At 42.1% G+C, this 14,318-nt stretch overlaps 1 protein-coding gene across 5 annotated transcripts; it reads left to right on the top strand.

The window, feature by feature from the left end:
• Window positions 1-995: 995 nt before the first annotated feature.
• Window positions 996-14,119, top strand: CCZ1 (CCZ1 homolog, vacuolar protein trafficking and biogenesis associated; the record flags this gene model as incomplete). Of its 5 annotated transcripts, none has more annotated exons than XM_079542936.1 (15): window positions 996-1,097; window positions 2,639-2,736; window positions 2,865-2,958; window positions 3,058-3,132; window positions 3,516-3,563; window positions 4,080-4,163; window positions 6,093-6,268; window positions 6,670-6,751; window positions 7,805-7,866; window positions 8,569-8,680; window positions 9,587-9,620; window positions 9,972-10,089; window positions 11,580-11,738; window positions 12,799-12,926; window positions 14,064-14,119. In XM_079542936.1, the coding sequence occupies 15 exons, from the start codon at window positions 996-998 to the stop codon at window positions 14,117-14,119; spliced, it is 1,428 nt and encodes a 475-aa protein (XP_079399062.1). The 5 variants fall into 5 exon arrangements, with proteins under 5 accessions (XP_079399062.1, XP_079399065.1, XP_079399064.1 ...); XM_079542939.1 differs by having other exon boundaries at window positions 6,192-6,268; XM_079542938.1 differs by having other exon boundaries at window positions 3,522-3,563.
• Window positions 14,120-14,318: the final 199 nt, after the last annotated feature.

Raw genomic sequence — 14,318 nt, forward strand, 5'->3', positions numbered from 1 at the left:
CCTTTCCGAGGAATGCTCGGCTCAGAACACCAGAGTGCCGTCAGAGCTTACAGTAAGGGCAGCCACCGCCCGCACACAGCCCGGACATTTCGTGTACGACAGCACTCGGTCCTCCTGTCCACGGGCAGCAGCTCCGCTCCGCCAAGAGCTGAGCGCGCCCAAAGGCAACCCCAGCACAGCACAGCACAGCACAGCACAGCACAGCACAGCCCCAAACCCGCGGCCACTACCGCCCGTACGGCGCCGCTGCTGCCGCCCCGCCCGCGTCAAGCCGCGGCCCGGCGGCGCTGAGCTCTGCACCGCGGCTTCGGGCTGCACGCGCGCACCGGGCTCGAGCCGGGCTCGTGCCGCTTCGCGTGCTCCACCCCGCGTGAGGCCGGCAGCTCGCCGCCCCGCCGCCCCGCGCCCCGCGCCGCCCCTCCGCTTTGTGCCGCCCGCCGTAGGACGCCGCGCGGTGGGACGGCGTTAAAGGACGTGTGAAGGCGGGATGGCGACAAGCGGTGACAACCGCGGAAAACGAACACGTGGCAAAAATGCCCGTTTGTTTCAGACTCAGCCCGGCACGATGTGAGAGCGCTTCCTGCCACGCCTCCCTACGAGACCACGTGGCACGTTACGTCTTTTGCCCCATACAGGAATTAATTTCAGCAACGCGTCACTGATTTCTGCAGGTTCCCAGCCGCATACCTGTGCAGGGCGTGACGCACCTCTTACCTAGCTGGCTCTACTTCTAAATTCGCACCGAAATTTGCTTCGGTTGGGTCTGGAAGTTCACAGGAAAGCACGAAGCGACGGAGCCCCGCCCCGCCGCTGGGGGCGCTGTGGAGAGAGACCCACGCCGGACCCGGGAGCACTTCCGGGATGGCGCCGTGCGCTTCCGGGGAGGAGGGAGGAAGGCGGAAGTGCTCCCAGCCGGTGCCGGCGGAGGGCCGCGGGCTGCTCCCCGATGGTTTGTGGCGGCGGCCGGCCACAGGCGCGCTCGCTTCCGGTTCGGGATGGCGACGGCGGCGGCGGGCGGCGGCCAGGAGAAGCAGCTCGCTCCGACCCTGCTCAGTTTCTTTATCTACAACCCCAAGCTGGGGCCCAAAGAGGGAGAGGTACCGGAGGGGTGGGGAGAGCCGAGGGGGAGAGGAGCGGCTCGGCCCGTCTCCGCAGAGGGCCCCGAGGCGGCTGGGCTCGACCGCCCGGCTCCGAAGCCGTCCGGCAGTGCGTACCCACCGGGTTGGCGCCTCGCCCCGCGGAGCCCCGCGAACAAAGGCGGCGGGGGCAGCGCGGCTCCGTTCTGTGTCCGCTCCGGGGGGGACGGCAGCCGGGGCCGTCTCAGGGCAGCCAGTGAAATACTGCGGCCGAGGGCTGAGCTGTTGGTGCTGTGTCAGGGATGATAACTTTATCCATCGCGCTGTAACTTACTAGAAAACTTGGCATAGTCCAAGTTATTGCCAGCAGCGTTTTCATGCTACTGTCGCCTTTAATTTTAGTAAGCAATTAAGTTTTTAGGTGATAAAATTGCAGGGTTCATGTGACTGTCTTCACTTTCAGAAGTGTTTTGGCACAAGGCTGCATCCTCATGCACTGTGTGTTTATTAATGACCCAGTAATGAGGCTGAATGCTTCCTCACCAAATCCCAGAACTGAGGGAGCTGCTCAGAGGGACGCTCGGCAAGGCGGGGGTTTGGGCGAGCAGAAATCTCCCAAAGGTCAGCAAAGGCAAATGCAGAGAGCTACGAGTGGGGCAGAGCTGCCTCGTGCAGCACGACAGGCCGGGGGCTGCCTAGTTGGAAAGGAGCTTTGCAGAATGGGACCAGGGAGTCCCAGTGAGCAGCAGGTCGCATATGAATCAGCAGTGTGCTCTTGTGCAAATGGACGGCATCCTGTGCTGTGAGAGCGTATTGGCAGCCAGACAAAGCGATTGCTTACCCTGTTTGTGAGCATGGAGATCCTTTGGGACTTCCCAGAGTAGGAAAAATATTGACAAACTGGAAGATGAAGGGCCACCGGGTTGGTCAGGGGGCTGCAGTGTGTGATATACAAGGAGACCCCCAGAGAACTGAGACCGTGCAGCCTGAAGAAGGGCACGTTGGAAGGAGATTGATAGCTGATTTCTCCTGGCTCAGAGGTGGTTATAGAGAGAACAGAGCCAGGTTCTTGAAGATGCACAGGGAAACAATGGGAGGCAATAGAAGAAGTTGCAGCAAAGGAACTTCTGATGAGCCAGAAGAAATTCTTCACATTGAAACGATCAAACACCAGAACAGATCCCAGAAAGGCTGTGGAATCTCCAGCCTTGAAGATGTTCAGAACTTGACTGGCCCTGGGCAGTTGGAGCTAGCTCTGAAGCTGGCCATGCTTTGATCTGGCTTTGAAACTAGCCTTGCTTTGAACTGGCTGTGGTTAAGTCCTATGATTCAAATAGCCTTGGAATTTATAAACCTTTTAGAAATGTCTTGGGCTGACTGTTTAAGTGTGCTTAATTATGCCTTTCATTTGTTACTGCGGAAGTTTGTTTAGGTACGAGATATAATTCTACCTAAAAAATTAAGAGATTAGGACTAAAAAGCAATCAAACTGTGAGCTGCATATTTTTTAACCTTGATTCTGTTAAAATGTATTTTGATTTCCTTCTTATTTCAAATTTTAGGAAGAGAAGAAGATTCTCTTCTATCACCCAAATGAAGTAGAAAAGAATGAAAAAATTAGAAATGTGGGACTATGTGAAGCTATAGTGCAATTCACAAGGTATAAAGTCTGACTGTGTGGCTTGTTGTATTAGTGCAAACAGTGTGTTTTAAACTTCCCAATCGTGCAGGTTTTCTTTTTGCATGCATACATAAGTACCTGTATCTACATACGTGCTTTCTTTCCAGGACCTTTAGTCCAACAAAACCTGCAAAATCCCTGCATACACAGAAGAACAGGCAGTTTTTCCATGAACCTGAAGAGAACTTCTGGATGGTCATGGTACTTATGCACATGATATATGCATATTTCTAAAACGTTGTATCAGAATGTTCTCAATGCATTCTGCATTGTCTAATGCCAGCCTGCTCCATTTTCTAGGTTGTACGAAATCCCATAATAGAAAAACACAAAGATGGAAAGCCAGTTTATGAATACCAGGAAGAAGAATTGCTGGTAATACTGAACTCTTTTTTTTTTTTTTTCCTCCTCCCATTTTTCATCAGTTATATTGCATTTTAAAGTACCATCAGAAGTACCCACGTTGTTTTCTTCTTGATAAGATTAACCACTGGCCTTCAGGAAATACAGTATTTGTAACTGACAAGATGTGTGAGTTAATAATGCTTTTGATCCTAAATGTGAGGTGACTCACTTTCATAGCTTAGAGGTATAAAGTAATTTCTGTATGCTGACTGGAAATGCTGTGTGCATTTCCAGAGATCAGTTTCACTGATCTGTGCACATGCCTGCTCGTTGAAAACATTTATGTGCAGCTCAGCCAAAATATTCGAAATACTACCTCTGCTTGCTCTAATGCCTTGCTCTGTTTTCTCCAGGACAAGGTTTATAGTTCAGTCCTGCAGCAGTGCTACAGCATGTACAAGGTAGGGTTAATAACACGCAGGCTCTTCTGGGCAGTGGAGGAAATCCTCATGATACCATCTGGATGTGCAAGCTCACTGTTGCTGGCTGCTCTCTTCCTGAAGCTGTTACTGTGGTGGTGGAGGAAAAAAGTCAACTGTTGCAGTTGCCAGCATTAGCTCATTAGCTTACTGTAGAAATAAGAGCCCTCTCATTTCTGTCAAGTCCACTTGATGTTGATGGTATTAGATACTATCTATGGTTATTCAGTATTCAGTACTGAATAAAGGCCATCAATCTGGCTTTTAGAAAATAAGATGCTTAAGCAACACAGATAAGTAACTTTACTACTAATAGAGAATACTTTAATTCTGACTCTGCTACTATATATATCTAGACTGCAAATCAGAAAGACTTTCCCAATAAAAGGGTACATTTGGATCTATGCAGCATTGAAATAGTGAGGAACATGAGCTTTACTGTTGAGTTGCAAGAAATTAAAGCACCTACACAACTGACTGACTTCTTTTAACCACTAGCTTTTCAATGGCACGTTTCTGAAAGCAATGGAAGATGGAGGTGTAAAAGTTCTAAAGGAGAGACTAGAGAAATTCTTCCATCGGGTAAGAACACACAGAGTGTGATGTTCACTGGGAGTAAAATCCAACATCTTCCCTGCGTGGCTTCAGTGAGTTTGTAATGCAAGCACAGCAGGAGAGATGCAGCAACAACACCAAGTCTGGTTACTCACTTTTTCCAAATACTTCCTGCTTGCTACTAAGATAGAATCATAGAAGGGCTTGGGTTGGAAGGGACCCCAAGAGTCATCAAGTTCCAACCCACAGGCAGGGCCACCAACCTCCAGATGTGATACTAGAACAGATTGCCCACGGCCCCATCCAACCTGGCTCTTGAAAATATCTGGAGATAGCAATTCTACAGCCTATGTGCACAGACATTCAGGTCCCACAGTACTGTGAAGTAATGGGTAGTGGTGATACTTCACTAATTTGTTTTCCTTCGTGGTATCAGTAGTGATGCCTGATAAGGTTTCGGAAAATAAGCCTTGTTTATAACTTGTCTTCAGTATTTAGCTTCAACTTTGAAAAGCAAACACTTGAGCAAAAAGATGGAAAGCAAAACCTATTTCTGAGCAGGAAGTCAATCAAATATTATTCATGTGACTTCCAAATAGTCACATCTAGCAAGACTTTCAACGTGAAAAGTTTCATCAGGCTGACTCTAGAAGGTGGCATCCGTGTGTCTGTTGCACAGAAGGAAGCTGAGGACTGCTGTCAGCAGTGTCTGAGCATCACAGACATCTGACTATTGACAGCTCTCATAAAGGTGGAGAGTAGTCATTGTAAACTGGTATTTAAAAATTGTTCTCTGTGTGGGTTGTTGTTTTATCTTGGAGTTTTGTCCGTCTGCATGTTTGGGTTTTTTTTTGTAAGACTAAAGTAAGGCCTAGGATAAACCTTGACATTGGATAAACCTTCTACATTTTCTAGACTAAATTCAAAAATAGGGTATGGCAAGAAGAGAAGCAACAGATTTTAATCTAAAAATATTATTTTCCTTTTTAAGTTCCTACTGAAGATAAAAGAGTAGGCACTGAGATTTGTGTAACCAAGAAGCCCAAGGGAAAAAATATTTCTCCTTCTCCTGGGGAATAAGAAATGCTTAGAAAGAACTTTCATGCAGATGTTCTGCTGTGAGCCTACTGAATTAATTGGTCAAACACTCAATGCAGACCAAGCATGCCATCAAACTGAAAGAAAATGAGATTTAAACTGTGACAAAAACTTGTCATGCTATCTGCATGTACTGTGGGATATGTAAATGTGAACAAAAATGTTCTCATCTGATTTAGAAATGCATGAACTTTAAGAGAACTGTTCTGCTAAGATGGACAGATTGATCTGAGCAGTGCTGTATGTCTGTGGTTGGTTAAATGCAGCTTTTTTTTTTTATACTAGATAGACAAAGATGTTTGTAATCACTTGATATAACTTTTGCTATTCTGTCCTGTGTATATGAATCTAATTTCTGTTGACGTTTTCCTACTGCTCTGTTATCATAGCAATACGTGCTGCTCCGAGTATCAAGGTGATTGTTTTGGTAATGGGAAATGACTGTAGAGGGAGCCATGGGCTAACTTATCTTGCACACACCAGGATGCTGGGCAGATTGTAAGCTTTGCCCAGAGATTTTAAATGCACTACCAGGAAAGAAAATAATCTCCTTTGCATGGCACAAGCTAATCTGTTAATTTTTACAGTAACTTCTGAAATGGAACACTGGTATGAAAGGCTGTGCTTTCTTATCCTCTCAAAGGATCTTGAACTGGCCTTAAAAGCCAGCTAATGAAATATTAGTAAGCTGAGACTTGGAATCGTGTTGACTCATAAAGAAAATCTTTGCACAAGCAGAACTGAAAGTTTTTTGGGGTCCTTAGCTTAGATTACAGGGGATTCGATTCAAATTTGTCATTTAAATCTACACGTTGGAAGCTTTCTGAATTCTCAAAAACAATGCAATTATTCTCTTAGTACTTGCAGACACTGCACTTACAGTCTTGTGATCTGCTGGATGTATTTTGTGGAATCAGCTTCTTTCCACTGGATAAAATGACTTACTTGAAAATTCAGTCATTTATTAATAGGATGGAAGAAAGCCTAAACATAGTCAAATATACTGCATTTCTCTACAATGACCAGCTGATCTGGTAGGTACTTCACTAATTTATTCTGTGGGATCTGGGGGTACTTACTGGCGTGGCAAAGCTGCTCAGGCACTGTGCTTCACTTCCAGCTCAGCATTTTGTTTTTTCAAGTTTCACAGAAGAGAACAACTCTACTCTGTGCTTAAGTTACATAATTATGACACTGAATATGGTTTAGTAGCAGACAGAAATGACTCTATTTTAAAGCAAACTTGGAGATGTTTTGAATTTAGGAAATAACATTTTAAATAAAATGAATATTTTGAGACTTAATCTACCCAGACACTGAAATGTTGCTACCCACCCCAGTTCTGTTCTGCTGCCTGGGTTGTGATTAGGGGGAAAATGTGACCTGGGAACCACATGACAAACAATTTGCATTTTTCCATCTCCCTGTGCTTTAGGAGTGGACTGGAACAAGACGATATGAGAATTCTGTACAAGTATCTCACAACATCTCTGTTCCCAAGGCACATGGAGCCTGAGGTATGATAGACTGGATTTATTTTTTGTGTATCCTGTAGCACTGAAGTCTAAAATATAAAAGAGAAGCATCCCTTCTCCCTTCCTCACCTTAAATTTCAGTTTAGGAATATCTGAGAATTGTTGCTTTTGGGACACTCAACTGAAGTCAGTAACGTTTGCACCTATCAATTACAGTATATCAGAATTCTGCTGATACTTTGAATACTGACAGGGGCTTTCCTAAATGCTGATACCTAATGACTGCTTGTAGCACCAGTGGAGACCTGCTCAAACTTCAAAGAGGATGCTGGGTATTCACAGCCAGCATCCTCAATAAAGTCTACAAGCTGCTGAAGTAGAGCTGAATCTTATAACTAACAGAAAGTGGGACTGAGATGTGTCTTACTGCTCTTCTCACATGCTTCTGTTATCATAAGAAATGAGCATTTTGATGCAAATATTATTTTAAAATGAAATGATTTAAAAACATGCGTTTGGGTCTACCAGAGACGTGCAGTGTTATTGCACATTAACACCTGTAAGATTTTTTAAGGTAATTGAGTGTGTTGTTTTGTAGTTAATGCATTGTTGATCAAATACAGCAATTTTGACATACAGTATCTTAGGAACTCCTAATTGACCTCTGAGTCTTTGTCTAGCAGCTCAGGGCTTGGTGAATTGAAGTTTCAGACTGCTTGAAGTGAATTTCTAAAGTCTTCAAGCCTTATTGGCAGAACCTCTTCACCTCCTATAACTGAAAAGCAAGCTTCTGTGGCTTTTAGCAAGCTTTTCAAGAAGAAAACATTGGACTTATGGTGTTTGTTTCAGTGTGAAATGCCATTCAAATCACAAGGAGGTAGCTGCCCTTCTTATCCCTCCCCTCCTGGCAGAGCTCTATAAAGTACATTTAAAAATTAATAAATGCAAAGTCTGAATGCCCTGTCAGCAACTCTTGCACCTTAGCCAACTGCTGTTTTTCTGCAAATGGTTTGTTTTGGTATGATTTGAAGACAGTCCACAACAATTAGCAGGAAATACCTCTAAACTGTTTTTTCTTGTTCCTTTTTGCTTCAGTTAGCAGGAAGAGATTCTCCAATACGGGCTGAAATGCCAGGAAATCTACAACATTACGGAAGGTAGCTCTTAATTACTGTCTCCATCTACTGCTGCTTCCCTCGAGGGCAAAATATTTGAGAGGAAGGAATTTATCTCCACATGTAGTTTATTCCACAGGCCGCACAGCAGTCAGTGCTGAGTGAAACCTAACCTCTGGATGTAAAAAAAAAAAAAAAAAAAGAAAAAAAAGTAGTATGCAGTCACAGTAATTAAGCCTTTTCTTCTCCACTGTTCTTAATGTACTGCATGAAGAGTTCTGGCAGCACTCCAGACACCTCCTTTCAGTCAGGCACTTGAGACAGAGGTGCATGTTTCTAATGATACTGAACTCAGCGTGTCACGGAGGGCGTGTAAGCAACTGGGCAAGATCTGAATAACTGTGGATTTGGACCAGCTTTCTTTTAATACTGTAGTTCCTTTTGTCTGATATAGTGTGTTCTACAGGGACTGAAGCAATGGCACGAGCTCTCCTGGCCTTCCCCTCAAAGTTAAGTTTCTGTAGTACATCACTGTTCTACCTAAAGCTACTGGTGGAAAGGAAAGGATGCAGGCTTTCCCAGTAGCAGTGAAAAAGGGCTCTGTGCTTCTCTGGATAGCTCAGTACTCACTGTCTTCAGATCCATTCAAAGATGCAAGTAGTTGCTAACTTCACAAACATCTGTTAAATTAGAAAAACTGAAATACAGGAATGCATCACATCTAACTGTTAAATTATTTTATAGGTTTCTTACTGGACCCTTAAATCTTAACGATCCAGAAGCAAAATGCAGATTCCCCAAAATATTTGTTAACACTGATGACACGTATGAAGAGCTTCATCTAATTGTTTATAAGGTATTGCATTTTTCTCTGCAATTACTCATCAAAGCTAAGAATCTATATACAATGAGGAAGCCACTGATATGAAATACTTGTGAATTGCATACAGACATGAATTGATAGGACCAGACTAAAGAGACAGAAAGCTGTTTGGAATTTTGAGCAAGAAGCTTTAAAACCTGAATCCTCTCTTCCTCTCTTCTGTACCTTCCTAAAATAACGTTTTATCAAAACAAAATATCAGTCTTCAACCTTGTGATTTCATACTTATCTTTATATTGTGTTAATTGGTGGGGAGTTCCTAGCAGATATATGTCCTTGCATAGAATGCATTTATTAATACATCTTACATTTCTCCTATTTAACTCTCAGTGCAGTTTACAGGGTATAGCAGTTGGACAGATCAGTATGATGGGAAAGGCATTACACCAGAGGTGTAGTGACAAAAGGATTGACACAATAGAAAGATGCTATAAGGCAAGGAATGGAAGATTGCTCACCTGTATCAGAAGGTTCGAGGTTCACAGGGAAAGCTTCACCAAGGAGGGATCTCCAGGAAGAAACCCTTCCCGAGGGCCAGTCAGCCCTGCAATGAGGTCTGAGAGAGCTGCAGGCAGGCTGATCTCTTCCTGTCCCACAGGTGAATTGCCTTCACCTGTGCTCCCAGACCCGGTCTTTTCCCCAGGTGCTCCATCAGTGGTGCAGGCCAGGACTCAACGGTTCCCATACACAGGGTTTAAGACTGTAACACTCCTGTGTTAGGGATGATTGCACGATGGGTACCTTTAAACTGGGTGAAGTTGTAGTAACCAGTAATTTTTTAAAATCTGGTTGACCAATGCGTCCCTGAAGCGCTGCCATTTCTTTGAGGTGGCTGCAGTAACCTGCTGTAAATGTTTTTAACTTTTCTTTTTGTTCCAGGCCATGAGTGCAGCTGTCTGCTTTATGATTGATGGTAAGCACCTGCAGGTGTCATTTCTAAAGTGAAACACAGTTAATCCAAAGTGCATAAAACTTGTTTTACTCTTGAAAAACACTCAAGTTAATTTCTTATGTGAGTTTCTACTTCCTGAGTGCTTTTCATCAATCTTTTGATTTTGCTCCACTGGTAATTCAGTTTACACAATACAATGACTAAGTATTGCTTAAAGTTAATTTACAGATGATTTGCACAGTATGTGAGTATAATTAAAAGATAAATTGGTCCTAGGGCTTCCAATGATGTTTAAGGAAAGCATCTACAGAAACTGTACCCTGTCTACAGTAGGAAGAGAATCTCACTTCTCCCTTTTCTTTACCATCTTAGCATCAATTCCACCCACACTGGAGTTTTGCCGTAAACTGGACAGCATTGTTGGGCCTCAGCTCACTGTGTTAGCATCAGACATATGTGAGCAATACAACATCAACAAGAGAATATCAGGGTTTGTACCACATTTCTGCTTCTGTCGTAGTCCTGTATTAGTTGGTTAAAAACTAGGCTTATTGGACTGCTTATATAATAGCAACCTGTTCCTAAATGTTGAAAGCACTAGGTTAGCTGTGTATCTTAAGCATTTATAAAGTCCTTGTTGTTGCACATTCAAGTCTTCCTGAAGTAATAACATGCACGTTATTTCTACAGGAATAAATGTTCATTGTGTAGCTGAAACCTTCTTCCTCTATATGCAGAGCTGCTGCAAAAAAATCATGTAAACATTAAGATAATAATTCTTAACAATCTTAATCAATTAAGATTCTGCCACCTCATTCCCAAGCTGTTAACTGATTATTCAGGTACAAGTGCTTCTTTCATATGTGAACATGAAACTAGCTGATATACTTAGAAGATAAAAAACTGAAGTCTGCATTTTTACCATCCATCTCCCTGTGTGTTGAAATAGAAAAGCAGCAGTTCCTGGAAAACCTTAACTTCAGTTTATACTTCCCAACTTTTCTTGAGCAAGACTGAATCTCTTGAAGATCACAGATGGGCCCTGGGCAATTAAAACGTTGAGTTTCTTAAAGAAAAGAACGCGCTGCTGGCTCTGTGCCCACCTCCTTTCTTACCTTGATTTCATTTGACTTCTGCTTTCCCAGACTACATGGGGGTCTTTTTATGTTACCTGGTACTGGCTTTGGCTGCTTTAACTTTTTTAAAGTTTAATGCCATGATGTCCTGAAAACATGATACAGTTTCTTGAAACTAATTCATTGGAGTGACAGAGAGAAAGTGTATCTAGTTGTTTGCTAAGGTGACTGGTGTCAGCAGGGTATCTCCTTCATGCTGAATAATACATGGCTTGTAGTACCACTTGCTATAGCCAGTTTTTGCCCATTTAAATTTCTTATGGCTCCTACAGAAGCTGTAAGTGACAGATGTTATATTACTGTAATAAAAGAGGAAATGGAAAAGAATAACGAAAGCAGGAGTTTGAAAATAGTCTCACCTGGCCACACCACTGATGATGGAATATTTATTTGCATTGATCAAGGCAGAGTTCTTTCTTTTTATGGTAGAAAAATTAGGTGAGTAGAAGATTCCCAATTCGACAGTTTAAAGACTAAGCTTCTGTTTAAAAACCAATCTAAGCTGACGTGGCAAGGAAACAAAACAGTGGAGAAAAAGCAGCCTGTAAGAAAGTTGCTGTACATGGAACAAAATATTGCTGTACATGGAACCAGGCTGTCAGACTGCAGTGTGTCCAAGTAGCCCAAGAAGAGGAAAAACTGATTTGTTTCATTTTATTTCCTCATTTAAGTGTTGAAATGAAGTCTGATTTTGCCACAAGTCTTACTTGCTGTCTTTACTGTGAAAATAATTTCAGGATGTCTCAGTTTTACGCTGGCTGGCTGACAGCTGTTCTCTCTGAGTCTTGTGTTTAGGTACCGTGGCAGTATTTGCAAGTCAGTTGCTTTTCCTGAATCTTCCTAGGGCTGAGAAGGAGCCTCAGTTTAAGTTCATCTACTTCAATCACATGAACCTTGCAGAGAAGAGTACCATTCACATGAGGAAAACACCCAGTGTATCACTTGCATCTGTACATCCTGACCTCATGAAGATTCTGGGTGACATCAACAGTGACTTCTCTAGGTAATGCTCAGCTATGAAATACTCTTTTAAGTCCTTCTGTCAATTAATTTTTTTTTCATTTGTAAAGCTTCCGTGCCTTTTTGACCTGGATGACTTTCATAGCTTTGTATGATAGACTTTATTGTGCTGGTCTTCCTGTATGTTTTGTGGTGGATAGAGGTAGTGTGTCATACATAAACTGTTCTTGTTCTTTAGAAAAAAAGAATTTAGGTAAAGGACCAGGGCCTCTGTGCTATATTAGCAAATCTCATCTCGTTGAAGCTTTAGAGAAACTGTAAGAAACCTGAAGCTTTATCTAGTGCTTCTGCACACAGGTCTGGCTAATTTCAGGCTAAGTAGAATAAAGAACAGGGAAACCTGCTTCAGCCTATTGTATCACATGCTCCTCTGAAACAGCTGGCTGCTTTTAGGGACTGGGCAATAGATGGAATACAAACCTTGCAGTTATTACAGTACTGCTCCTAGAAAATGTAACTAGCTTTCTGTAAGTTGTATCTTCTTACCTATTTCATGGTGAAGGGACGTTCCTTTCACTACAGAATGACTGATGGCCGTAGTTCTAACTCAGAAGTAGCAATTGTCCAACTTCAGTTTTTCAAGTTTTTCATTTTCCTTTAAATCAAAAAATTGCATACTACAGAAGTACTGGGTTTGTGACAGCCTCATGTAACAGACCTAGTTCTTCAGCATGGTTGAGTTGTAGGTTTAACAACTTGATGTGAGAGAACTACTTGCACACAGCATATCCACCTGTACTCTGGTCATGGTAACAAAGCAATGTTTGAAGTGTTCCTGGGCTTCCTGGAAGACAGACGTTTTCTTCAGAGCAGCAGAGTGGTTGGCCAGCAGAAAATTAAGATCTGTGTCCTTCAGTGACTAAATCATTCTGCACAGCTTATTTGTGAAGTTTTCATCTTGGATTGATGAATTATTGAATTATCAAGTTAGTACTCTGATGCTACACAGACACAACAAATCAGGACATTATTTGTAATCATTTGTACTGAAAATTGTTGAAAATCAGTTTGCCATCACCTTTACTTTCTGCAACTTCTTTCAGAGTTGATGAAGATGAGGAAATTATTGTGAAGGCAATGAGTGATTACTGGGTAGTTGGGAAAAAGTCTGACCAACGAGAATTGTATGTTATTTTGAATCAAAAAAATGCAAACCTGATTGAAGTTAACGGTAAGGGTTGGTTTTTATTACCTTTAAGTAGTTACTACTAAAATATCTGTCTGTGGAAAAATAATAAAATCCATCTGATCCAAAAACCTACAGACAGTGATCTACAACAGGCAGGACAAGGACAGCTTCTGTAAGGTTTTAGTCTGCCTTCCATCAGCTACGAAAAAATAGCAGCATCATTTAAGCATGCCTGCCAAATATTTAATCAGTTATTCTTCCTCCTTGGAAATAGAGAAGTACCCTATGAAGCTGAGGAACAATTAATGAAGTGTATTAGTTGAAAACTGCTATATCTGGCTTTTGTCAGTGATCCATTAGTAGGTTATTTACACATCACGTCTCTCCTGTCATTGGTATTCATTCAGTTATTGTCTATTTTTAATGCTATTTAAAGAGTGATTTACTCTTACAGGGCAAATCAACAGGAAGTGGCAGTAAGCTTTTAAACAGATTCATTTTTAAGAGGAGTAGTTTGAGTAGGACAAGTATGGCAATTTTGGGACTGTGTGTTTTAATAAGAGGCAGTACTCTCACAGGGATGATGGGAAAGAATTAATTAGTTTATGCTTTCGTCTTAAAAAGAGAAACAAAATCTAAATTTTAGGAAGAGAAGCTGGTTGCACGATTTACCTGACTGTTGTTCTTCAGGATCAAATCTGTAGTGCAGGAACAGCACATGTTTCTTTGTGTGCCTTATAAATCCAGGAAGTACTGCTACCCCTGCACCACTGTCTGCCAAACTGCAAAAAGCTCTGCTGACCTGATTTATTGTAACAGACTCCAGCAATCCCTCCTTCCTCTGAAAAGCGTATCTTATGATATTCTTCCTTGTGTGGAAGCTAAGTATTCTGCTGTTGCAGTGTGGAGGTTTGACAAGACAGATGGTCCAGCCAACTCCTCCTCATTTACACTTCTGCCACTTACAGCTCCTCTTTCAGACAGACTGAAATTTCTGACTTGACTCAACTTTCTCTTACTGAAAACAGCAACAAAAAATGTCTACAGCAGAATCTTGTTTGTGGTTGTTTGTTTGTTTTTGTCTATTTAATTATATTCTACTTGATGCTAGCCCTGGTTCTTACATAGGTCCCTTTAAAATGTAATTTTTTTTTAATGTGGGGTTTCTTTGTTTTACAGAAGAAGTGAAGAAACTTTGTGCGACACAATTTAATAATATTTTCTTCTTGGATTGATCTGCAGAGGACTGATTTATAAAGATGTCAATGTCAGACACTTGTTCAACATGAAAAGTTATTAGTCATATTATTGACTGGAATAAGGACAATAGTAAAGCAATACTTGCTTTGTAAGAATCAAAATTTCTACTAAAATCTGTAAACTGATCATGAAATTTCTAGATTTTAAAGAAGTTTATGTATGTGCAAACAAATT

Source organism: Tetrao urogallus (genome assembly GCF_951394365.1).
Source record: "Tetrao urogallus genome assembly, chromosome: 15".
Classification (NCBI taxonomy): domain Eukaryota; kingdom Metazoa; phylum Chordata; class Aves; order Galliformes; family Phasianidae; genus Tetrao; species Tetrao urogallus.